General features: G+C 42.8%; 1 protein-coding gene across 4 annotated transcripts; it reads right to left on the reverse strand.

Annotated features, from left to right (window-relative positions):
* Nucleotides 1-2038: 2038 nt before the first annotated feature.
* LOC135541919 (scm-like with four MBT domains protein 1) lies at nucleotides 2039-25217 on the reverse strand. 4 transcript variants are annotated; one of them, XM_064968420.1, is made up of 21 exons: nucleotides 25135-25217; nucleotides 23960-24055; nucleotides 23784-23872; nucleotides 23412-23655; nucleotides 23169-23257; nucleotides 22765-23008; nucleotides 22457-22551; nucleotides 22268-22369; nucleotides 21953-22112; nucleotides 21779-21861; nucleotides 21347-21473; nucleotides 18053-18166; nucleotides 17896-17938; nucleotides 17686-17750; nucleotides 17456-17595; nucleotides 17168-17277; nucleotides 7216-7391; nucleotides 5584-5759; nucleotides 5112-5345; nucleotides 4882-5010; nucleotides 2039-4785 (listed from the first exon to the last, which is right to left on the reverse strand). In XM_064968420.1, the coding sequence occupies exons 2-21, from the start codon at nucleotides 23982-23984 to the stop codon at nucleotides 4645-4647; spliced, it is 2586 nt and encodes an 861-aa protein (XP_064824492.1). In that variant the 5' UTR covers nucleotides 23985-24055; nucleotides 25135-25217; the 3' UTR covers nucleotides 2039-4644. The 4 variants fall into 4 exon arrangements, with proteins under 4 accessions (XP_064824492.1, XP_064824489.1, XP_064824491.1 ...); XM_064968417.1 differs by having other exon boundaries at nucleotides 17456-17598; XM_064968419.1 differs by having other exon boundaries at nucleotides 17456-17598; nucleotides 25172-25206.
* Between the last annotated feature and the right edge of the window lie 457 nt (nucleotides 25218-25674).

Below are 25674 nucleotides of genomic sequence, written 5' to 3' on the forward strand. Positions count from 1 at the left end.
TGAATAGCTCAGTCATGGATGGATGAAAAATAATTCCATCATGACTCCATACAATTATCTTGTGCTTTTCAATTCCCCTCCACTATGTATCTGATCGTACACAAACACATACAGTGACTTCAGAAAGTATTAACACCACTCCTTGACTTTGTGGTTCTGAAAGGATCAGTTGGTAGAGCATGGTGCTTTGCACCGCCAGGGTTGTGGCTCTGTAAGGATCAGGTGGTAGAGCATGGTGCTTTGCACCGCCAGGGTTGTGGTTCTGAAAGGATCAGTTGGTAGAGCATGGTGCTTTGCACCGCCAAGGTTGTGGTTCTGAAAGGATCAGTTGGTAGAGCATGGTGCTTTGCACCGCCAGGGTTGTGGTTCTGAAAGGATCAGTTGGTAGAGCATGGTGCTTTGCACCGCCAGGGTTGTGGTTCTGAAAGGATCAGTTGGTAGAGCATGGTGCTTTGCACCGCCAGGGTTGTGGTTCTGTAAGGATCAGTTGGTAGAGCATGGTGCTTTGCACCGCCAGGGTTGTGGGTTTATGTCATATATTTTTATGGTTGTGTTACAGCCTAAAATGAAAATGGATTAAATGTAGATGTTTCACTGGCCTATACACAATACCACATAATATCAGGGTGGAATTATGTTTGAATAAAAAAATATATATGTAAAATATATCTCGAGCCATTAAGTATTCAACCCCTTTGTTATGGCAAGCCTCAATAAGTTCAGGAGTACACATTTGCTTATCAAGTCACATAATAAGTTGCATTGACTCACACTGTGTGCAATTAAGTGTTTAACATCATATTTGAAAGACTACCTCATCTCTGTACCCCACACATACAATTATCTGTAAGGTCCCTCAGTTGAGCAGTGAATTTTAAACATATTCAACCAGGGAGGTTTTCCAATGCCTCACAAAGAAGGGCACAAATTGGTAGATGGGTAAAAAAAAAAAAAAAACAGCAGACATTGAATATCCCTTTGAGCATGTTGAAGTTATTAATTACACTTTGGATGGTGTATCAATACACCCAGTCACTACAAAGGAACAGGCGTGCTTCCTAACTCAGTTGCCGGAGAGGAAGGAAACTGCTCAGGGATTTCACCATGGGCCAATGGTGACTTTAACTTCTTCGATATAGGGGGCGCTCTTTTAATTTTTGGATAAAAAAAACGTTCCCGTTTTAAACAAGATATTTTGTCACGAAAAGATGCTCGACTATGCATATAATTGACAGCTTTGGAAAGAAAACACTCTGACGTTTCCAAATCTGCAAAGGTATTGTCTGTGAGTGCCCCAGAACTAATGCTACAGGCGAAACCAAGATGAAATTTCATACAGGAAATGCCCCAGATTTTTAATGCGCTGTGTTCCAATGTCTCCTTATATGGCTGTGAATGCGCAAGGAATGAGCCTACACTTTCTGTCGTTTCCCCAAGGTGTCTGCAGCATTGTGACATATTTGTAGGCATATCATTGGAAGATTGACCATAAGAGACTACATTTACCAGGTGTCCGCCTGGTGGCCTCCGTCGAAATTAATGCGTAATCTCCAGCTGCATGCACGTTTCCATTTGGTTCAGAAGAGAAAGGCAACTGCCACGAATTATTTATCATCGAATAGATGTGAAAAACACATTGAGGATTGATTCTAAACAACGTTTGCCATGTTTCTGTTGATATTACGGAGTTAATTTGGAAAAAAGTTTGCCGTTGTAATGACTGAATTTTCTGGGTTTTGTTCTTAGCCAAACGTGATGAACAAAACGGAGCGATTTCTCCTACACAAATAATCTTTTTGGAAAAACTGAACATTTGCTATCTAACTGAGAGTCTTCTCATTGAAAACATCCGAAGTTCTTCAAAGGTAAATTATTTTATTTGAATGCTTTTCTTGTTTTTGTGAAAATGTTGCCTGCTGAATGCTAGGCTTAATGCTATGCTAGCTATCAATACTCTTACACAAATGCTTGTGTAGCTATGGTTGAAAAGCATATTTTGAAAATCTGAGATGACAGTGTTGTTAACAAAAGGCTAAGCTTGTGAGCCAATATATTTATTTAATTTCATTTGCGATTTTCATGAATAGTTAACATTGCGTTATGCTAATGAGCTTGAGGCTATGATTACGCTCCCGGATACGGGATTGCTCGACGCTAGAGGTTAAAACAGTTAGTTTAATGGCTGTGATAGGAGAAAACTGAGGATGGATCAACAACATTGTAGTTACTCCACAATACTAACCTAAATGACAGTGTGAAACGAAGAAAGCCGTATTTTTAGGGATACAAATAAATGGAATTGAGCTAAGCACAGGCAAAACCCTAGAGGAAAACATGGATTAGTCTGCTATCCAATAGACACTGGGAGACAAATTCACCTTTCAGCAGGACAATAATCTAAAACACAAGACCATATACAGTTGAAGTCGGAAGGTTACATACACTTCGGTAGGAGTCATTAAAACTGCTCCACAAATTTCTTGTTAGCAAACTATAGTTTTGGCAAGTCGGTTAGGACATCTGCTTTGTGCATGACACAAGTAATTTTTCCAACAATTATTTAAGATTATTTAACTTATAATTCACTGTATCACAATACCAGTGGGTCAGAAGAATACATACACTCAGTTGACTGTAACCTTTAAACAGCTTGGAAAATTACAGAAAATGATGTCATGGCTTTAAAAACTTCTGATAGGCTAATTGACATAATTTGAGTCAATTGTTGGTGTACCTGTGGATGTATTTCAAGGCCTACCTTCAAACTCAGTGCCTATTTGCTTGACATCATGGGAAAATCAAAACAAATCAGACAAGACCTCAGAAAAAACATTGTAGACATCCACAAGTCTGGTTCCTCATTGGGAGTAATTTCCAAACGCCTGAAGGTATCACATTCATCTGTACAAACAATAGTACGCAAATATAAACACCATGGGACCACACAGCCGTCATATCGCTCAGGAAGGAGACGTGTTCTGTCTCCTAGAGATGAACGTACTTTGGTGCGAAAAGTGCAAATCAATCCCAGAACAACAGCAAAGGACCCTGTGAAGATGCTGGTGGAAACGGGTACAAAAGTATCTATATCCACAGTAAAATGAGTCCTATATCGACATAACCTGAAAGACCGCTCAGCAAGGAAGAAGCCACTGCTCCAAAACCGCCATAAAAAAGCCAGACTACAGTTTGCAACTGCACATGGGAACAAAGATCATACTTTTTGGAGAAATGTCATCTGGTCTGATGAAACAAAAATAGAACTCTTTGGCCATAATGACCATCGTTATGTTTGGAGGAAAAAGGGGGAGGCTTGCAAGTCGAAGAACACCATCCCAACCGTGAAGCATGGGGGTGGCAGCATCATGTCGTGGGGTGCTTTGCTGCAGGAGGGACTGGTGCACTTCACAAAATAGATGGCATCATGAGGGAGGAACATTATGTGGATATATTGAAGCAACATCTCAAGACATCAGTCAGGAACTTAAAGCTTGATCGCAAATGGGTCTTCCAAATGGACAATGACCCCAAGTGTAGTTGTGGCAAAATGGCTTAAGGACAACAAAGTCAATGTATTGGAGTGGCCATCACAAAGCCCTGACCTCAATCCCATAGAACATTTGTGGGCAAAACTGAAAAAGTGTGTGCTAGCAAGGAGGCCTACAAACCTGACTCAGTTACACCAGCTCTGTCAGGAGGAATAGGCCAAAATTCACCCAACTTATTGTGGGAAGCTTGTGGAAGACTACCCGAAACATTTGACCCAAGTTAAACAATTTAAAGGCAATGCTACCAAATACTAATTGAGTGTATATAAACTTCTGACCCCCTGGGAATGTGATGAAAGAAATAAAAGCTGAAATAAATAATTCTCTCTACTATTATTCTGACATTTCACATTCTTAAAATAAAGTGATGATCCTAACTAACCTAAGACAGGGAATTGTTACTAGGATTAAATGTCTGCAATTGTGAAAAACTGAGTTTAAATGTATTTGGCTAAGGTGTATGTAAACTTTCGACTTCAACTGTATACACTGGAATTGCTTACTAAGATGACATTAAATGTTCGAGTGGCCTAGTTACAATTTTGACTTAAATGAGCCTGAAAGACATTTTCAAGTCTTGCCATAGGTTATCTAGCAATGATCAACAACCAACCTGACAGAACCCAAAGAATAAAATAAAAAAATATTTACAAATATTGAACAATACAGGTGTGGAAAACCTTTAGACGTAACCAGAGACTTACCCAGAAATACTCACAGCTGTAATCGCTGCCAAAGATGATTCTAACATTGACTAAGGGGTGAAAATACTTGAAAATGTAAATTTGTCATTATGGGGTATTGTGTGTAAATGGGTGAGAAAATAAATCAATTTAACCCATTATGAATTCAGCCTGTAAACAACAAAATGTACAATAAGTCAAGGGGTGTGAATACTTTCTGAAGGCACTGTAAACATGAAATCCCTGAAAGATACAGAATCCAGTCACATTCCAGGGTGAACAGCTGAGGCTATAAGTTGTGTCCATCCTGGAGCAGCACATACTGTACATTACAACAACGCTGGATGTGATATGGCTTAGTAATAAGCTTGAGACCAACCACACACACGCACACACACGCACACACACACTCCTCAGCTGGCAAAGTGCTGGTAAAAGGTCAGTTTAACCCTCTCTATAAGGTGGCACAGTTTGATGGCAGGGCCCAGCTTCAGCCCCATACACTCCTGTACTGTGGGCAGGCTCAGCAACAGCAGGGCCTGGCCATCTATCTCCTGTCAACACGCACAACAACATGGCTCAGAAAATTAGCACACTGTGAGTGTGTGTATGCGAGTGTGTGTTTTTCCTGGTGTGTGCGTCACTCCTACCTGGTCCCTGAATATGCGTGCCAGCGGGGCACAGTCAGTAGTTCTGATGAAACGGGTCACATCAGTGATGCTCCAGCCCAGAGGACTGCTGTCCAGATGCAGCTTCTCCTGCACCTCCACCCGCCCACTCTGAGACAGAACACACACAAAGGGGAGGTTACACATATATAGTTCCAGGATCAGTGTGTGTGTGTGTGTATTTGTGTGCATAATTATGTAACCACCACAACCTTAGGTAAGGTGGGCCCGTTCTCATCGTCTGAGTAGGAGGGTGAGCGGGCGGGTTTCCTGCGCTGGCGACGGGGTCTGTCCCGGGGGCGAGGTTCTGTAGGGGTGGGACAGGGGGAGGGAGAGGGGGGCTGGGACTTCCTCTCTGATACCTCATAGTCATCCTGCGGCTCGGAGCCTGAGTCCTCTTCACTCAGAGAGTAGTCCTCATCCAGGTCCTCCTCTTCTCCACTAGCCTGGGGTGGAAGAAATGTGGACAGTTATGATTAGTTTGAATACTGGCTCCTTTCATATAAAAGTTCCCCGTAACATCAGATCTAGAATCAGATTTCTCTGCAACCTACCCCAAATCCTAACCTTAACTGTTAGATAACATCTGACCCGGGACCAATAGTTAGGGGCAACTCTTCTGGCTTCTCTGTGATGACTAAGTTAATGGCAGTTGAAGGAGATGAATGTAAGAATGTGCAGTACCAGTGGGGAGCCAGCAGGGGTGCTGTCTACAGAGGTAGACAGGTGTTTCTTCTTGTGGACAAATAGGGCCTTTTTCTTCTTCCTCCTGCTCCCCTGCTTGGTGCTGCTCTCCAGGTTGGTGTAACCACCAAGGGGAAGGCTGATTCGCTTGGTCTTCTGCTTACCATAGTAATGCGCTATAGAGCACATAGACATACACCAAGGAAACTATTTAGTAACCAAAAAAAAGTGTTAAACAAATCAAAATATATTTTATATTTAAGATTCTTCAAAGTAGCAACCCTTTACCTTGATGACAGATTTTCACACTCTTGGCATTCTCTCAAACAGCTTAATGAGGTAGTCACCTGGAATGCATTTCAATTAACAGGTGTACCTTGTTAAAAGTTAATTTGTGGAATTTCTTTCCTTCTTAATGCGTTTGAGCCAATCAGTTGCATTGTGACAAGCTAGGGGTGGTTTACAGAAGATAGCCCTATTTGGTAAAAGACCAAGTCCATATTATGGCAAGAACAGCTCAAATAAGCAAAGGGAAACAACAGTCCATCATTACTTTAAGACATGAAGTTCAGTCAATACGGACAATTTCAAGAACTTTAAGTTTTAAAAGCAGTCGCAAAAACCATCAAGCGCTATGATGAAACTCGCTCTTATGAGGACCGCCACAGGAAAGGAAGACACAGAGTTACCTCTGCTGTAGAGGATAAGTTCATTATAGTTAACTGCACCTCAGAAATTGCAGCCCAAATAATTGCTTCACAGAGTTCAAGTAACAGACACATCTCAACATCAACTGTTCACAGGAGACTGCGTGAATCAGGCCTTCATGGTCAAACTGCTGCAAAGAAACCACTAGTAGAGGACACCAATAATAAGAATAGACCTACTTGGGCCAAGAAACACAAGGAATGGACATTAGACCGGTGGAAATCTGTCCTTTGGTCTGATGAGTCCAAATTTGAGATTTCTGGTTGAAACCGCTGTGTCTTTGTGAGATGCAGAGTAGGTGAACAGATGATCTCTGCATGTGTGATTCTCACAGTGAAGCATGGAGGAGGAGGTGTGATGGTACTTTGCTGGTGACACTGTCGCTGATTTATTTACAATTCAAGGCACACTTAACCAGCATGGCTACCACAGCATTCTGCAGCGATACACCATCCCACCTGGTTTGCGCTTAGTGGGACGATGACCCAACACACCTCCAGGCTGTGTAAGGGCTATTTGGCCAAGAAGGAGAGTGATGGAGTGCTGCATCAGATGACCTGGTTTGGGAAGAGTTGGACCGCAGAGTGAAGGAAAAGCAGCCAACAAGTACTCAGCATATGTGGGAACTCCTTCAAGACTGTTGGAAAAGCATTCCAGTTGAAGCCAGTTGACAGAATACCAAGAGTGTTCAAAGCTGTCATCAATGCAAAGGGTGGCTACTTTGAAGAACCTAAAAAATATATTTTGATTTGTTGAACACTTTTTTGGTTACTACATGATTCCATATGTGTTAGTTCATAGTTTTGATGTCTTCACTATTATTCTACAATGTAGAAAATGGTAAAAAATGAAGTAAAACCCTAGGTGTCCAAACTTTTGACTGGTACTGTATGTATGCGTGTGTGCGTGTTTGGTATCACGTACTGTATTTGGTCTTGGTGAGAAGAGAGCAGTCCTCCGAGCAGTCTTCCAGCACCATGTGAGGTGCGATCAGGTTGGGGCAGCACTCCAGCCTCACACACGTCTTCCTGCAGAACTCAGCCACCTGGTCAGCTGTACGGGCAATCCCCACAGTGGCCCGGTAACTCTTCCCTTTGTACCTTTAAACCACAACATGGTCCAGAGCAGAATCTGATCCATTACTGTCTGTCAGACACCAATGTGGTAGGGAGCATCTCTTCCAGTATGTTTATGCAGCAGAGAGTGTGTATATCCTCATTGTCACTCGACTACTACCATGCAGTGGCTTGCAAAAGTATTCAACCCCCCCTTGGTATTTTTCCTATTTTGTTGCCTTACAACCTGGAATTAAAATATATTTTTGGGGGGTTTGTATCATTTGATATAAACAACATGCCTACCACTTTGAAGATGCAAGATATTTTTTATTGTGAAACAAACAAGAAATAAGACAAAAAAACAGAAAACTTGAGCGTGAATAATTTTGCAGCAATTACAGTTGCAAGTATCTTGGGGTATGTCTCTATAAGCTTGGCACATCTAGCCACTGGGAATTTTGCCCATTCTTCAAGGCAAAACTGCTCCAGCTCCTTCAAGTTGGATGGGTTCCGCTGGTGTACAGCAATCTTCAAGTCATACCACAGATTCTAAATTGGATTGAGGTCTGGGCTTTGACTAGGCCATTCCAAGACATTTAAATGTTTCCCCTTAAACCACTCGAGTGTTGCTTTAGCAGTATGCTTAGGGTCATTCTCCATCCCAGTCTCATATTTCTGGAAGACTGAAAACAGGTTTGCCTCAAGAATTTCCCTGTATTTAGCGCCATCCATCATTCCTTCAATTCTGACCAGTTTTGCCATCCCTGCCGATGAAAAACATCCCCACAGCATGTTGCTGCCACCACCATGCTTCACTGTGGGATGGTTTTCTCAGGTGATGTTAGGTGTTGGGTTTGCGCCAGACATAGCATTTTCATTGATGGCCAAAAAGCTCAATTTTTGTTTCATCTGACCAGAGTACCTTCTTCCACATGTTTGGGGAGTCTCCCTCATGCTTTTTGGCAATATTTTTTTCTTTAAACAATGGCTTTTTTTCTGGCCACTCTTTTGTAAAGCCCAGCTCTGTGGAGTTTACAGCTTAAAGTGGTCCTATGGACAGATACTCCAAACTACGCTGTGGAGCTTTGCAGCTCCTTCAGGGTTACCTTTGGTCTCTTTGTTGCCTCTCTGAATAATGCCCTCCTTGCCTGGTCCATGAGTTTTGATGGGCGGCCCTCTCTTGGCAGGTTTGTTGTGGTGCCATATTCTTTCATTCTTTTTAAATAATGGATTTAATGGTGCTCCGTGGGATGTTCAAAGTTTTGGGTATTTTGTTATAACCCAAACCTGATCTGTACTTCTCCACAACTTTGTCCCTGACCTGTTTGGAGAGCTCCTTGGTCTTTATGGTGCCCCTTGCTTACTGGTGTTGCAGACTCTCGGGCCTTTCAGAACAGGTGTATATAATCTGAGATCATGTGATACTTAGATTGCACACAGGTGGACTTTATTTAACCAATTATGTGACTTCTAAAGGTAATTGGTTGCAACAGATCTTATTTAGGGGCTTCATAGCAAAGGGGGTGAATGCACGCATCACTTTTCCATTTAAAAAAAATATTTTTAAACAAGTTTTTTATTTTTATTTCACTTCACCAATTTGGACTATTTTGTGTATGTCCATTACATGTAATCAAAATAAAAATCAATTTAAATTACAAGTTGCAATGCAACAAAATAGGAAAAACGCCAAGGGGGATGAATACTTTGCCATGCACTGTATATAGTGGCGTTATGGTGCATACATAGCAACCTAAAATAGACCAAATCTACAGCATACAGAAATAAATTGTGTATGGTTTCTCATTTTATCACAATACTGTACAGTAAATACTATAATCTAAACAGCAATTATACAACAGGTAGGTGTAATCCTGAATGCTGACTGGTTAAAAGCGCATTCCAGCAGGTGTCTATTCCACAAGTTACCACCGGCTAAATTTTATGACATTAAAATACCTATTTATTCTGTTCCATCTGACTGCACAATCCACTGTCTCATCAGCCCAGCCAGACAATTTATAAATTCGATCTCCACTATAAAAAGCCTCTTGACATTATCTCAGATTTCTTTTAGACTAACATTTAGTTTTCAACAGAGTAGATTTGTACAAACCTTGCTGTTTGTCTATCCGACATTTGCAACATTGTTTCAAAATTCATATTCAATCTCCAGCAGTCCCATAGTAATGAGCGTGTCGGGAATCGGGACAAGACAGAAAGGCAGGCAGCGTTTCTCAGCCAGTTAAATTCATGAAATCAGCTGGCATCATTTTTGTGGATATATACAAAGAAATGTCAGTTGAAAAAAAGGTAAGACAAAATTAACTGCTGCTAGTTTGCAGTCTTTCCAGCTTCATTTTGAAGAAATAGTGTGAGCTGTGTTGTTGGCTAGGTCCTCTGAACAACAGTGTCCTGACGAGTGAGCACATTTTCTATGCCAGGCGAAATCAGCCTCATTAACTCATTGTTATGGATGTGTCCAAATAAATGTCACTAGAAAACAGCTTAAACAAATGCAAATGCAGCTACTTTGCTGTTATTCTGGCTGTACATTTTGACGTCACCTAGCCATAGTTTGCTAGCTAGCAAGGAAGGGATAAGAAAGTTTCCAGCCAATATGGCAATGGAACATTTAGAACAAACGACTGGGTCGCGTCCATAGATACAGAAGAAAAAGACTGAACGACTGGGTCGCATCTCTGGCAACCGAACCGATAGAACAAACGACCAGCCGGCTTGAGTAGCAACCCTAGATTTGCCTTGGGACTAGATCTTGTGGAAGGATGAAATAGTATGAATAAATTCATCAAAATAATGTTTTTAATTAAAATATGTCAATCTTTGAATATGTTAGTAACCCGTTATCCTCCCATGTCCTGTGGTCCAGGTGTTGACTCTGCTGATCAGCTCGGCCTACAAGCCCAGCCAGGTGCTGAGGGAGCTACAGCAGGACCCAGAGCTCAGGGGGCACTTTGGTGGGGAATGGCAAGATGGCACCGACAGATATGGCAGCTCTGCTTCTAGGTCCTAAGCAACTTTGCAGTATTTTTTTTTTTTTTGTGTTATTTTTTACATTATTACCCTGTTATTACATACAGCCCGGAAATAACTTTTAGTTATCAGGGCTGTGGTAATTCACCAGTATTACGACCATAAATTGGATCCTTTGTTCGTACCCCTCAAGGCAATTTAACTTATTCCAGAGGCTGCTCCAAAACACCACCGGCGTAGAAAACATATTCGGAGTGGACTTCTCGTCTGACTCAGAAGGCATGCACACCATCTACCGCTTCCGAATATGTTACTTGGTAATGTTCAGTCTCTGGATAATAAAGTAGACAAGCTAGGGGCGAGGATCTCCTTCCAGAGAGACATCAGTGATTGTAACATACTGTTTCACGGAAACATGGCTCCGTCCATACAGCCAGCTGGGTTCTCAATATAACGAGCAGACAGGAATAAAGAATTCTCCGGGAAGAAGGAAGTCGGGGGTGTATGTTTCATGATTAACTACTCATGGTGAGTAGTTAATCAATCAAATGCAGACTGCATTACCTCCCAAGAGAATTCTCTTCGGTTATAGTCACAGGTGTGTATATTCCCCCTCAAGCCGATAAAATGACGGCCCTCAAAAGAACTACACTGGACTTTATGCAAACTGGAAACCACATATCCTGAGTAGAGGTCGACCGATTCATCGGAATGGCAGATTAATTAGGGCCGATTTCAAGTTTTCATAACAATCGGAAATCGGTAATTTTGGACGGCGATTTTGCAGATGTTTTATTTTTTTTACACCTTGATTTAATCTTTATTTAACTAGGCAAGTCAGTTAAGAACATTCTTATTTTCAATGACGGCATAGGAACGGTGGTGTCATGACGTTGGCCTGGGGGTAGGTTTATGACAGTCATAAATAACTCTTCCCCCCCTTTTCCTCTCTCTACCCTACTGATGTTACATTTGCAAAACCCTTGGTTAACATAGAGATTCTGGGAACATCAGAAGGTGGGGGGAAATGAACTATATTTTGGTAATCCGATTGAACATATGCGGTGGTACTTAATGAATATGATGTCGGTTCGGTTGTCATCTGAGACATTCCCATCAATGATAAGATGACAAACTCTACAGTGGAAAGTCTGCACATTGTAGTTATCGGATTCACATGGAATTGTTGTTCAATTTAAATGTTTGAATATGAAATGATTCGTGATGGGATGAAATGTGATTTTAACTTCTAAAATGTGAGATTTGGGTTTTCATAAGATAGGTCTCTGCTCAATCAGTGGCCCGCCCCTGTGAAGGGACATGGGCTATAAAACTTTTCAAACACGCCCTCCTCTCCCTTCCTATATAAGCCCTTGACGACAATATAACCTCCTGTTCCGAGGACGACAGTCCAATGTCAGAATGGTTCAGATAATAACAACAGAACGAAGCCAACATCAGTGTGAGCTTTGGTTGCGAATGGTATGAACTTTGAACTCTTATTCCCGTCTACCACACAATGACGTTACTACAACGTATTCAATTTACCAACAGAGACATTCTTCAAAGGACAAAGGACTCGTTGGGCAACACGGCCTTCCATCTACCACCAACCTACCGAAGCACAGCTCAGAGTAAATATTTTCCAAATGGGTGGTAATTTTAGAAGGCATAAGATACTGTATTTACGATAGCACAGCTTCGCCCTTTGTTCCTCAGTCTTCCCGCTCTTTCACTCAAACCCAGACCCTTTTCTTTTGTGTAACCAGCTGTCATATCTGTTCCGCCCGCTAGGGATGTTTTCCTTCATGACATAATTTGTAATCAAGTTATGATTTAAATATGTGTATGTGTAATTCTGTGTGATTAGTTAGGTATTTAGTAAATAAATAATTAAATCCAATTTTGTATTGCTGATTCAACTTGTTAGCCAGGGTTCGTGCAGATAATCCTTAATTTACAACTTGCAGATGAGACTGAATTAAGATGACAATTAATATTGACTGCTATTGATGTAAAATATTACTCGGTCTTTAAGAGTTTATTTGGAGGATAACAGCTCTATAAATATCATTTTGTGATGCCCGACTCTCTAGTTAATTACATTTACATGATTAGCGCAATCAGGTAATATCAATTACGGAGAAATTATTTTATAGAATAGTATGTCATATCACTTAATCCGGCATAGCCAAAGACACGACAGTGGGTTAACTGCCTTGTTCAGGGGCAGAACGACAGATTTTTAACCTTGTCAGCTCAGGGATTCAATCTTGCAACCTTACGGTTAACTCGTCCAACGCTCTAAACACCTGCCTCACGAGGAGCCCGCCTGTTACGCGAATGCAGTAAGAGCGCAAAAGGTAAGTTGCTAGCTAGCATTAAACTTAATCAATCATAATCAAGTTAGAACTACACATGGTTGATGATATTACCAATTTATCTAGCGTGTCCTGCGTTGCATATAATCGATGCAGTGCGCATTCGCAAAAAAAGGACTGTTGTTGCGCCAACATGTACCTAACCATAAACACAAATGCCTTTCTTAAAATCAATTCACAGAAGTATATATTTTTAAACCTGCATAATTTGCTAAAAGAAATACAGGTTAGCATATTAACCAGGTGAAATTGTGTCACTTCTTTTGCGTTCATTGCACGCAGAGTCAGGGTATATGCAACAGTTTGGGCCGCCTTGCTCATTGCGAACTAATTTGCCAGAATTTTACATAATTATGACATAACATTGAAGGTTGTGCAATGTAACAGGAATATTTACGTAATGGTTCCGAATTTCACTGAAATAATAAACGACTTGTTTTCGAGATGATAGTTTCCGGATTCGACCATATCAATGAATAAACGCTGGGTGCCGTCTTTCGGATGGGACATTAAACGGGTGTCCTGACTCTCTGAGGTCATTAACGATCCCATGGCACTTATCGTAAGAGTAGGGGTGTTAACCCCGGTGTCCTGGCTAAATTCCCAATCTGACCCTCAAACCGTCACGGTCACCTAATAATCCCCAGTTTACAATTGGCTCATTCCTCCCCCTCCTCTCCCCTGTAACTATTCCCCAGGTCGGCAAGACGGAGCTGCTCTTCCTCCCGGGGAAGGACTGCCCGTTCCATGATCTCGCCATCACGGTTGACAACTCCATTGTGTCCTCCTCCCAGAGCGCTAAGAACCTTGGCGTGATCCTGGACAACACCCTGTCGTTCTCAACTAACATCAAGGCGGTGGCCCGTTCCTGTAGGTTCATGCTCTACAACATCCGCAGAGTACGACCCTGCCTCACACAGGAAGCGGCGCAGGTCCTAATCCAGGCACTTGTCATCTCCCGTCTGGATTACTGCAACTCGCTGTTGGCTGGGCTCCCTGCCTGTGCCATTAAACCCCTACAACTCATCCAGAACGCCGCAGCCCGTCTGGTGTTCAACCTTCCCAAGTTCTCTCACGTCACCCCGCTCCTCCGCTCTCTCCACTGGCTTCCAGTTGAAGCTCGCATCCGCTACAAGACCATGGTGCTTGCCTACGGAGCTGTGAGGGGAACGGCACCGCAGTACCTCCAGGCTCTGATCAGGCCCTACACCCAAACAAGGGCACTGCGTTCATCCACCTCTGGCCTGCTCGCCTCCCTACCACTGAGGAAGTACAGTTCCCGCTCAGCCCAGTCAAAACTGTTCGCTGCTCTGGCCCCCCAATGGTGGAACAAACTCCCTCACGACGCCAGGACAGCGGAGTCAATCACCACCTTCCGGAGACACCTGAAACCCCACCTCTTCAAGGAATACCTAGGATAGGATAAAGCAATACTTCTCACCCCCCCCCCCCCCTTGAATGATTTAGATGCACTATTGTAAAGTGGCTGTTCCACTGATGTCAGAAGGTGAATTCACCAATTTGTAAGTCGCTCTGGATAAGAGCGTCTGCTAAATGACTTAAATGTAAATGTAATGTAATGCTGCAAATGAGAATGTGTTCTCAGTCAACTTTCCTGGTAAAATAACAGATAAATAAAATAAAATAACGACCTAAGGCTCGCATTTCTGTGTGTTATTATGTTATAATTAAAGTCTATGATTTGATAGAGCAGTCTGACTGAGCGATGGTAGGCACCAGCAAGCTCGTAAGCATTCATTCAAACAGCACTTTCGTGCATTTTGCCAGCAGCTCTGCTGTTTATGACTTCAAGCCTATCAACTCCCGAGATTAGGCTGGTGTAACGATGTGATGTGAAATGGCTAGCTAGTTAGCGGGGAGCGCGCTAGACTTGGAGTGGTTGTTCCCCTTGCTCTGCATGGGTAACGCTGCTTCGAGGGTGGCTGTTGTCGTTGTGTTCCTGGTTCGAGCCCAGGTAGGAGCGAGGTGAGGTACGGAAGCTATACTGTTACACTGGCAATACTAAAGTGCCTATAAGAACATCCAATAGTCAAAGGTATATGCAATACAAATGTTATAGAGATAAATAGTCCTATAATTCCTATAATAACTACAACCTAAAACTTCTTACCTGGGAATATTGAAGACTCATGTTAAAAGGAACCACCAGCTCTCACAAGTCCTCAACTGGCAGCTTCATTAAATAGTACCCACAAAACACCAGTCTCAACGTCAACAGTGAAGAGGCGACTCCGGAATGCTGGCCTTTGAGGCAGAGTTCCTCTATCCAGTGTCTGTGTTCTTTTGCCTATCTTAATCTTTTATTTTTATTGGCCAGTCTGAGATATGGCTTTTTCTTTGCAACTCTGCCTAGAAGGCCAGCATCCCAGAGTCGCCTCTTCACTGTTGACGTTGAGACTGGTGTTTTACGAGTACTATTTAATGAAGCTGCCAGTTGAGGACTTGTGAGGCGTGTTTTTCAAACTAGACACTCTACTGTACTTGTCCTCTTGCTCAGTTGTGCACCAGGGCCTCCCACTCCTCTTTCTATTCTGGTTAGAGCCAGTTTGCACTAATCAGAACCAGCACAACAGTTTTCAGCTGTGCTAACATAATTGCAAAAGGGTTTTCTAATGATCAATTAGTCTTTTAAAATTATAAACTTAGATCACCTAACACAACGTGCCATTGGAACACAGGAGTGATGGTTGCTGATAATGGGCCTCTGTACGCCTAAGTAGATGTTCCGTTAAAAAAATCTGCCATTTCCAGCTAAAATAGTCATTTACAACATTAACAATGTCTACACTGTATTTCTGATCAATTTGATGTTATTTTGATGGACAAATAATGTGCTTTTCTTTCAAAAACAAGGACATTTCTAAGTGACCCCGAACTTTTGAATGGTAGTCTACATAGACTTGGAATCCCTGGCCACTTTAATAATGTAACACTAGTCACTTTAATAATGGAACACGAGTCACTTTAATCATGTTTAAATAATGTCTACATACCTCTTTACTCATCTCATATGTATATTCTGTATTCTATTCTACTGTATTTTATTTAACGCCACTCCAATCTCATATTTATATATTTCTTAATTCCATTCTTTTACTTTTAGATTTGTGTGTATTGTTGTAAATTGTTAGATACTACTGCACTGTTGGAGCCAGGAACACAAGCATTTCACTACACCAGCAATAACATCTGCTAAATGTGTATGTGACCAATACAATTTGATTTGTTATTATGGTGTATACTCTGTAATGTCCATTGACTTAACCTAAATCATTGTTTCCTGGCTCTGCATATAGTTAATGATCCCTATGAAGCAGTGCGAGTGTATCTCATCCACATCATCATATAAGGTGAGTGTTATTAACTTCACTAGGGTAGGGGTCACCATTTTCACTTCTGGATGAAAAGCTTGCCCAAAGTTAACTGCCTGCTACTTAGGCCCAGAAGCTAGGATATGCATAAAATTGGTAGATTTGGATAGAAAAAACTCTAAAGTTTCCAAAACTGATAAAACAATGACTGTGAGTATAAAATAACTGATTTGGCAGGTGAAAACCTGAGAAAGATCTATCCAGGAAGTGCGATATTTTTATGTTTGTAGTTTTCTATTGAATTCCATTACAGCATCCATTGAATTAGGACTCAAATTGCACTTCCTATGGCTTCCACTAGATGTCAACAGTCTTTAGAAATTGTTTCAGGCTTTTATTCTGATAAATGAGGGAGTAAGACCACTCTGAATGAGTGGACACTGCAGTGTCCCAGAGCTTTTTCATGTTTTTCTTGTTTACCTTTTATATTGACAACGTTATTGTCCGGTTGAAATATTATCTATTATTTAGGCTAAAAACAACCTGAGGATTACTACTATTTATTTACTACTATACTATTATACTATTTGGATTTTCCGTCTGCCTGTTGTGACTGTGTTTGAGCCTGTGGATACCTGAACAAAACGCACAGAAAAAACTGAGGTTTTTGGATATAAACAGGGACATTATCGAACAAAACTAACATTTATTGAGCAAATGGGAGTCTTGTGAGTGCAACCATATGAAGATCATCAAAGGTAAGTGATTCATTTTATCTCTATATCTGACTTGTGTAACTCCTCTACTTGGCTGGTAACTGTTTGTAATGATTTGTCTGCTGGGTGCTGTTCTCAGATAATCGCATGGTATGTTTTCCCGTAAAGCCATTTTGAAATCTGACACCGTGGTTGGATAAAAAATAAGTTAATCTTTAAACCGATGTATAACACTTGTATGTTTTATAAATTTTTATAATGCGTATTTCTGGTTTTTGAAAATGGCGCTCTGCAATTTCACTGGATGTTAGCCAGGTGGTACGCTAGCATCCCACGTCTCATAGTGAGGTTAACGTAGCATTATTATGGTGTTATAGTGTGGTGGGTAGACTGACTTGGCCTTCAGAGTTTCTCCCTGGCCGTGCCCCCTGAGCTCTGGGTCCTGCTGTAGCTCCCTCAGCACCTGGCTGGGCTTGTAGGCCGAGCTGATCAGCAGAGTCAACACCTGGACCACAGGACAGGATACAGGGGGGTTAGAAAGCCATAGAAGATGACATGGTAGGATACACCACAGAATGAAATAGAATATGTATCTGTATGGGGATAACAATGAGTTGTCATCTACAGTTGTGCCTGTGTAAGATTGAGAGGAGCTGGTAGAGGTGTGCTGCTCTCTTGTTCACCTCTTTCAGCACCAGGACACAGTTGCCAGGGCCAATGCTTTGGGGCAGCTCAGCGATACGGCCCTTGTTCAGGTAGGGGCCAGAGAAACAGCGGTGGTTGAAATAGATCTTTGGGCAGCTGTACTTCCCGTTACCCTGAGCTGCTGACATAGACAGTCACACACACATGTAAGATTTTCTCATACACATTATTTTTGCACAAATTATTTTTCACAAGGAATTACACTCACCGTTCTCCGATTGGTTCAGATCCTGCTGCCTCGCTGCATCAGGGGCCGTGGCTTTAAGTGGAGATCTGCAATCGGATCAAACCAAAATAAACATACAGTTAAAAATAAAATAACACACGTTACAAAGTTGATTAACAGTAGAGGTAAGTTTCGCTTTTTTTTATTTCTAATCCCTCGCTCTCTGTAATAATCAAGGTCTGCAAAGCTCACTGCTTCTCTGGTTGCACCACGGTCACATGGCTCTTCCTCTGAGCTGCAACAGAACAGGAACAGAAGTCAACATCTACACATGCCAGTAACCTTCAGATAAAACACTGATATAGACCAATCACCAAAATGGTCAGGAGGTTCTTGTTTGGAGCCTGACCTCTAGGTTTGTAGGGGTGTTGGAGGGGATAGCCATTACTCTCACACCAACTGACTGGAAAGATGTCCAGGGAGTCCACATGAGTGATGATGTCAGGGAGAGGCTGCTTCAACCCTGAGAAGAACACACAAAGCAGAGGGGAGTTTATGAGTGGCTGAACATGTGGCTGAATAGAATATGTAAAGTACCAGTAAAACAGATTTGGACACACCCACTCATTCAAGGGTTTTTCTTAATTTTGACTATGTTCTATACTGTAGAATAATAGTGAAGACATCAAAACTGTGAAATAACACATATGGAATCATGTTGTAACCAAAAAAAGTGTTAAACAAATCCAAATATATTTTATATTCTTCAAAGTAGCCAACCATTGCCTTGATGGCAGCTTTGCACACTCTTGGCATTCTCTCAACCAGCTTCATGAGGTAGTCACCTGAAATGCATTTCAATTAACAGGTGTGCCTTGTTAAAAGTTAATTTGTGGAATTTCTTTCCTTCTTAATGTATTTGAGCCAATCAAGTTCTGTTGTAGGGGTGGTTTACAGAAGATAGCCCTATTTGGTAAAAGACCAAGTCCCTATTATGGCAAGAACAGCTCAAATAAGCAAAGAGAAATGACAGACCATCATTACTTTAAGACATGAAGGTCAGTCACAACGGAAAATTTCAAGAACTTTAAAAGTTTCTTCAAGTGCAGTCGCAAAAACCATCTTGCGCTATAATGAAACTGGCTCTCATGAGGACCACCACAGGAAAGGAAGACACAAGAGTTACCGCTGCAGAGGATAAGTTCATTAGAGTTAACTGCACCTCAGAAATTGCAGCCCAAATAAATGCTTCACAGAGTTCAAGTAACAAACGCATCTCAACATCAACTGTTCACAGGAGATGTGAATCAGGCCTTCATGGTCAAATTGCTGCAAATAAACCACTACTAAAGGAAACAAAGAAGAAGAGACTTGCTTGGGCCAAGAAACAAAGGCAATGGACATTAGACCGGTGGAAATCTGTCCTTTGGTCTGATGAGTCTGAATTGGAGATTTTTGGTTGCACCCGACGTGTCTTTGTGAGATGCTGAGTAGGTGAACGGATGATCTCCGCATGTGCGGTTTCCATCATGAAGCATGGAGGAGGAGATGTGATGGTGCTTTGCTGGTGACACTGTCTGTGATTTATTTAGAATTCATGGCACACTTAACCAGCATGGCTACCACAGAATTATTCAGCAATACGCAATCACATCTTGTTTGAGCTTAGTGGGACTGTCATTTGTTTTTCAACAGGATAATGATCCAAAACACACCTCCAGGCTGTATGACGGCTATTTGACCAAGAAGGAGAGTGATGGAGTGCTGCATCAGATGACCTGGCCTCCACAATCACCTAACCTCAACCCAATTGAGATGGTTTGGGATAAGTTGGACTGCAGAGTGAAGGAAAAGCAGCCAACAAGTGCTCAGCATATGTGGGAACTCCTTCAAGACTGTTGGAAAAGCATTCCTCATGAAGCTGGTTGAGAGAATGCCAAGAGTGTGCAAAGCTGTCATCAAGGGTGGTTACTTTGAAGAATCTAAAATATAAACTCAGCAAAAAAAGAAATGTCCCCTTTTCAGGACACTGTCTTTCAAAGATAATTCGTAAAAATCTAAATAACTTCATAGATCATCATTGTAAAAGGTTTAAACATTTTCCAGAGCTTGTTCAATGAACCATAAACAATTAATGAACATGTACCTGTGGAACGTTCGTTAAGACACTAACAGCTTACAGACGGTATGCAATTAAGGTCACAGTAATGAAAACTTAGGACACTAAAGAGGTCTTTCTACTGACTCTGAAAAACACCAAAAGAAAGATGCCCAGGGTCCCATGCTGCAAGGAGGCATGAGGACTGCAGATGTGGCCAGGGCTGTAAATTGCAATGTCCGTACTGTGAGAAGCCTAAGACAGCGCTACAGGGAGACAGGACGGACAGCTGATTGTCCTCGCAGTGGCACACCACGTGTAACAACACCGGCACAGGATCAGTACATCTGAGCATCACACCTGCAGGACAGGTACAGGATGGCATTAACAACTGCCTGAGTTACATCAGGAACGCACAATACCTCCATCAGTGCTCAGACTGTCAGCAATAGGCTGAGAGAGGCTGGACTGAGGGCTGTAGGCCTGTTGTAAGGCAGGTCCTCACCAGACATCACCTGCAACAACGTCACCTATGGGCACAAACCTACCGTTGCTGGACCAGACATGACTGGCAAAAAGTGCTCTTCACTGATGAGTCGCGGTTTTGTCTCACCAAGGGTGATGGTCAGATTCGCGTTTATCATCAAAGGAATTAGTGTTACACCGAGGCCTGTACTCTGAGACGGGATCGATTCGGAGGGTCCGTCTTGGGCTGGGGCGGTGTGTCACCGCATCATCGGACTGAGCTTGTTGTCATTGCAGGCAATCTCAACGCTGTGCGTTACAGGGAAGACATCCTCCTCCCTCATGTGGTACCCTTCCTGCAGGCCCATCCTGACATGACCCTCCAGCATGACAATGCCACCAGCCATACTGCTCGTTCTGTGCGTGATTTCCTGCAAGACAAGAATGTCAGTGTTCTGTCATGGCCAGCGAACAGCCCGGATCTCAATCCCACTGAGCACGTCTGGGACCTGTTGGATCGGAGGTTGAGGGCTAGGGCCATTCCCTCCAGAAATGTCTGGGAACTTGCAGGTGCCTTGGTGAAAGAGCAGGGTAACATCTCACAGCAAGAACTGGCAAATATGGTGCAGTCCATGAGGAGGAGACGCACTGCAGTACTTAATGCAGCTGGTGGCCACACCAGATACTGACTTACTTTTGATTTTTACCCACCCCCCTTTGTTCAGGGACACATTATTAAATTTCTGTTAGTCACAAGTCTGTGGAACTTGCTCAGTTTATGTCTCAGTTGTTGAATCGTCTTATGTTCATACAAATACTTACACATGTTAAGTTTGCTGAAAATAAACACAGTTGACAGTGAGAGGACATTTCTTTTTTTGCTGAATGTATTTTGATTTGTTTAACACTTTTCTGGTAACTACATGATTCCATATGTGTTATTTAAAAAATAAAGGAAAATAAAGGAAAACCCTTGAATGAGTAGGTGTGTCCAAACTTTTGACTGTTACTGTATATATAATAAGACGGAGTATTCAGGTAGGTGAAATTGACACCCAACAACATTATTCTCCCTCCCCCAAAACCTTACATCCCTCCAACCCAGCCCTTTTCTCTCTCCTCCAGCTGTTCTGTTCTCACCTTCCAGATGCAACCAGATGTGCTGACCTCTGACCCTGGTTACAGTTGCCACGTGAACTTGCTCAGGAGAGACAGGATTCACCGCCTCCAGCCTCATGGACTCAACAAATTCATGATCACTCTGCCCCTGGGGAGAAAACACCTGTCATCATATCAGTTGGAGTGGTGTGTGTTTTTGGTTTAACTATCCTTGTAGGGACCAGAAGTCCTCACAAGGATAGTAAAATGAGGAACATTTGTAAAAGTGGGGACATTTCACTGGTCCCAACAAGGAAAAAGGCTATTTTAGGCTCAGGGTTAGTTTTACAGTTAGGGTTAGGTTTTGGGTTACGATAAGGGTTAGGGAAAAATAGGATTTTGAATGGGAATCAACTGTTTGTTCCCAAAAAGGATAGTAAAACAAACGTGTGTGTGTGTGGTTGTGTGTCTCACCACGGGGAAACAGCTCTCTGGCGCTCCTTCCGCTCCACACTGTTTCAGGTAATCCGCCCAGTCAAAGTTCTGGCCCTGGTAACCTACACACCCACATACCCAGGGACACAGTAAACTCTGTGATCCATTTCACTGGACCAGTAGAATGCCTGAGGTGAGTGTATTCTGCCCTACCTGGAGGGGGACTGAGGGGTACCCCATTTTTAAGGCTCCATTGGGCAGGGAAGATTCTGGTGCTCCCATAGTGACAGAGTAAGGATAAGCCAGGCCCCGCCCCTTCACTGTCTCCCTGCAGGCTGTCCATCTGCACCCTGAAGTACTGGTTGCTCAGCACCTGGGGAACACAATCATGGCATTACTGCTACAGCCCCATACAACTAGGGGAAACCTACCATATGATAATTGTGTCATTGGTAAACACTTATCAGGAGAAGACGGATGCTGTGTGGATGAGGTGAGGGTGTTACTATGGTGACATGTAAGTGTTACCTTGGTGACAGTAGCTGGGCTGGTGTTGAAGGGGGCAGCGGGGTCCACTGCCTCTAACTTCATCCCCTCAGAGAAGCAGTGAGGAGAGAGGACTGGCCTGTCCTACAAACACACACACAGGAGATATGCCAGAGGGAGAGGGACACAGAAAGAGGGTGGGGGGAAAAGAGAGAAAGAGAGAGAAAATACCTTAAAGAAGTCTTCATTGATGGCTTCTTCTTTAGGCTGTCTAATGTTCTTTCTCACCTCCTCCCACTCTGTCTCGCTGCGCAAACCACGAAGCACTGTAACACACACACACACACACACACGCACACGCACCCAAATAAACACACTACAACAGTGGTCACCAGGCAACCAGCCCAGCATTAACACATCTTATTCAACAATATCTTGATGATTCATTGATTGAGGTGTATTTGTGTTTAATCTGTAGTTTTCCAAAACCAGGGTTGGTCAACAGCGCCACAAGGTGCAAAGGCAGTTCTGTTCCTTACCAGCAGGTGGGGTGAGAGAGAAGCTGTTTTCCTCAGCCCAGCCAGGTGGGTGTAAGAGGGGGTCCAGGTAGAATACCCAGCGCCTGGTCTGTGACTGAGTGAGCCCCTCCGTCCCAGTGTAGCGCAGACACAGCCGGCCCCCTATGTTGTCCTCCACCTGGGCCCCCCAGGCCACCCCTGGGTCTACACTGTCCTGCAGCTCCACACAAAACCCCAGGGGGAACAGGTCTCCCCCTGTCTGGGCCTGGACACAGACAGAGAAGGTTTTAAATTATTTTTTTGACATTTATTGACACTAAACAATCAAGCTGTTCTGAAATTATTAGTAATGTTGAATAGGTCCCAACTATAGTTATGGTCCTAGTGTCCCTACCCTCCCCGCTCCTCCCTCCCCCCAGACTCACACCCTCCAGTAGGTGTGCTGGTGCACTCCCTCCCTGAGCCAGAGCCTCCTCTAGGACAGCTTCCCAGTCAGCATGTTTCTCACGGACACCTGAACACACATCATATTTATACATCGATATCCAGTACATTCCTGTATGAAAAGTTGTACGTTTTCCAATACATTTATTTGAACACAGGGCCAAACCGGTCTACAGCAACACAAATGTCTATTTCCATCAAACCCTATGTCACCCCCTACTCACCCTCAGGCGGTCTCATTGGTTGCCTGTGCTGTCTGCTCCAGCCCAGAGGGTGGAGGTCAGAGTTCATGATGTCACACCAGAAGTCTGCTCGTCGGTCGTCGTGGTAACCCTCGTAGCGCAGCAGCAGCAGTTGGCCACAGGTGGTGATGATGGTGGCCACCCAGTAGGGTTGGTCAGGCTCCGAACGCACACACACCTCCAAACTCATCCCTGGAGCCAGCCCTGTCTGCAGGCTACGGTCCACCTGAGAGGGAGAGAAGGGTGTGTAATGTGGATATACAATAAATAGGGCCATGACCACAAAAAACTCTGGTCCCTAAATATAAGTACCATATCTGCAAATGGGCCCTGATGCAGTGTGATAAGACATACATGTTTGAAGGCGTGATGTGGAACCGCCAATACTCCATTCTCCTCCAGATATTCATCCCAGTTGAAGTCAGACTCCAGTTCAGAGCCGCCTTTTGAAAGACACACACAAACTTATTTACAAAGACAGAAATATCATCTAAATACACACTCTGCCATTCAACCATTGTGAGACTCACCAGATTCCTGTGTCTCGGGGTTCATGATGCCCCCACTGTGTTCCCAACACCACCCAGGAGACTGTATTAGCAGTAGCTAAAACCACTTTGATCCAACTGAAAAAGTTACAAATGACAGGATGTTAAATAAACACCTCTGTAGAGGTACATCTGTTTAGGGCCTGGTACTCAGTGGCCTTTAGATCTCACATACTACACACATATACAGTTCCAAGTCCACCATCTCCCTCTTTCTCCATCTCATATTATACACCCATTCCCCCCTCCCTCCTGAAATCAAGCTGAAAAACCCCTTCCTGTCAAAGCAGTAATATCAAACGATCATGGGATGTGATCGCAATGCGTGTGGAGTCTGCACTTTTGAGGTTATAAATTGCACCCTAGCAGCCTCTGCCTCGCGACAGGTGTTCCCGCCAGTAGCTGACAGATATATTCTTATCTCAGAAAAGGTGTTGGTTGACCGTGACAAACTCAGCACAAAAATGCTAATGCCAGCCTACACATAATATCTTCATATTTGGTTACGAAAATGGCTGTAAGAAACAGTCAATATAGTATTGGTCACATACAAGGATGTCATTGGTCACATATAGCCAGCCATAGACTACAGTGAAACAGTGTAATAGGCTGTACTGTGTATTAACTACAATGTTAAAATGTTTACGATGTTACTACATCAGGCCGCTTGCAATGACACATCTCAAGCTAAACAAACAGATAAAACACTAATCTAGAAAAAGCTAGTCTGACTTTTCAGGGATAGTTTATGTCAGCATCAGCAATATTGCAATCTACTGTTGACACAATCTTGCAGGCAAAGGCGTAATGCGCCACCCCAACTTTCAATGTTATATTGTGTTCGAGTAAGATTTGACAACATTGAAAAGAGAATAACAAAAGCTGTCTTGCCTATGACGGGTTTACAATGTTGATCGTGGATATTAAAGTCAGTGAGAGGAGATTGATCGGGCGCGCGAAGCTGATGCACCGTTTCCACTGACCACGAGCAAGTTAACAACTGAAATGTCAAGTATGGGTATGGCGCTGCCTACTCAGTCGAGCACAATACAGCTTATTTGACACCAGGAAAAAAACACACGGGAGCCACCAATGCAGCTGAAAATAGTACATAATAAAGAATAGGTAAGTATTTCGTCCACGTACGCGAATCTCACCTTTTCCTAGTTCTTCCAAGTAAATTTAAAACGTTACCCCCGTCTTTCTCCTGTCCTCTGCCTCGTTCCAATATGGCACGAACCTTAACTGCGCATGCTCGATCATTCACTTTCTCAACCTGGTGCTGTCAAGAGGCGTCCCGCACTGATGGACTTGTTAATGTATTTGAGCGATTACAGGGAAAATATTGACATACTCTCCCCAGGCATTGTGTTCTCTTTGTTTAAATTACAAATTCATATCTAAATCAATTCAACTTATATCCTGCCACAAACAACGACCCGCTGACCGAACAAGGATAAAGCATAAGAAAACAAGCATATACACAGCCAGTCGTTGTGAGCCATGCAATAAAGCACTAGTTAATAAAAAATAAAAATAATACAATACAGACCTATCTAAAATAGATAAAAATTTTTATAAAATATATATATATATATATTTTTTCTGCATCAATTCTCTATCCTAAATGCAAGTTTTCGTTTGTACCCCCCCCCCCCCCCTTCCCCATGTTCTTTTAAATCAAAGTCTAATTTTGT

This window comes from Oncorhynchus masou, chromosome 6 (genome assembly GCF_036934945.1).
Source record: "Oncorhynchus masou masou isolate Uvic2021 chromosome 6, UVic_Omas_1.1, whole genome shotgun sequence".
Taxonomy (NCBI): domain Eukaryota; kingdom Metazoa; phylum Chordata; class Actinopteri; order Salmoniformes; family Salmonidae; genus Oncorhynchus; species Oncorhynchus masou.

Bases quoted from the DNA above. Each gene is read 5' to 3' on its own strand.
- LOC135541919 (XM_064968417.1), bottom strand. From the start codon at position 23,984: ATGAACCCCGAGACACAGGAATCTG. The intron at 22,552-22,764 runs GTAAGGAACAGA...TGTGTGTTACAG, and splicing joins CTCTCTCACCCCACCTGCTG to TGCTTCGTGGTTTGCGCAGC. The intron at 18,167-21,346 runs GTGAGAACAGAA...TGTTCTTCTCAG, and splicing joins CATCTGGTTGCATCTGGAAG to GGTTGAAGCAGCCTCTCCCT.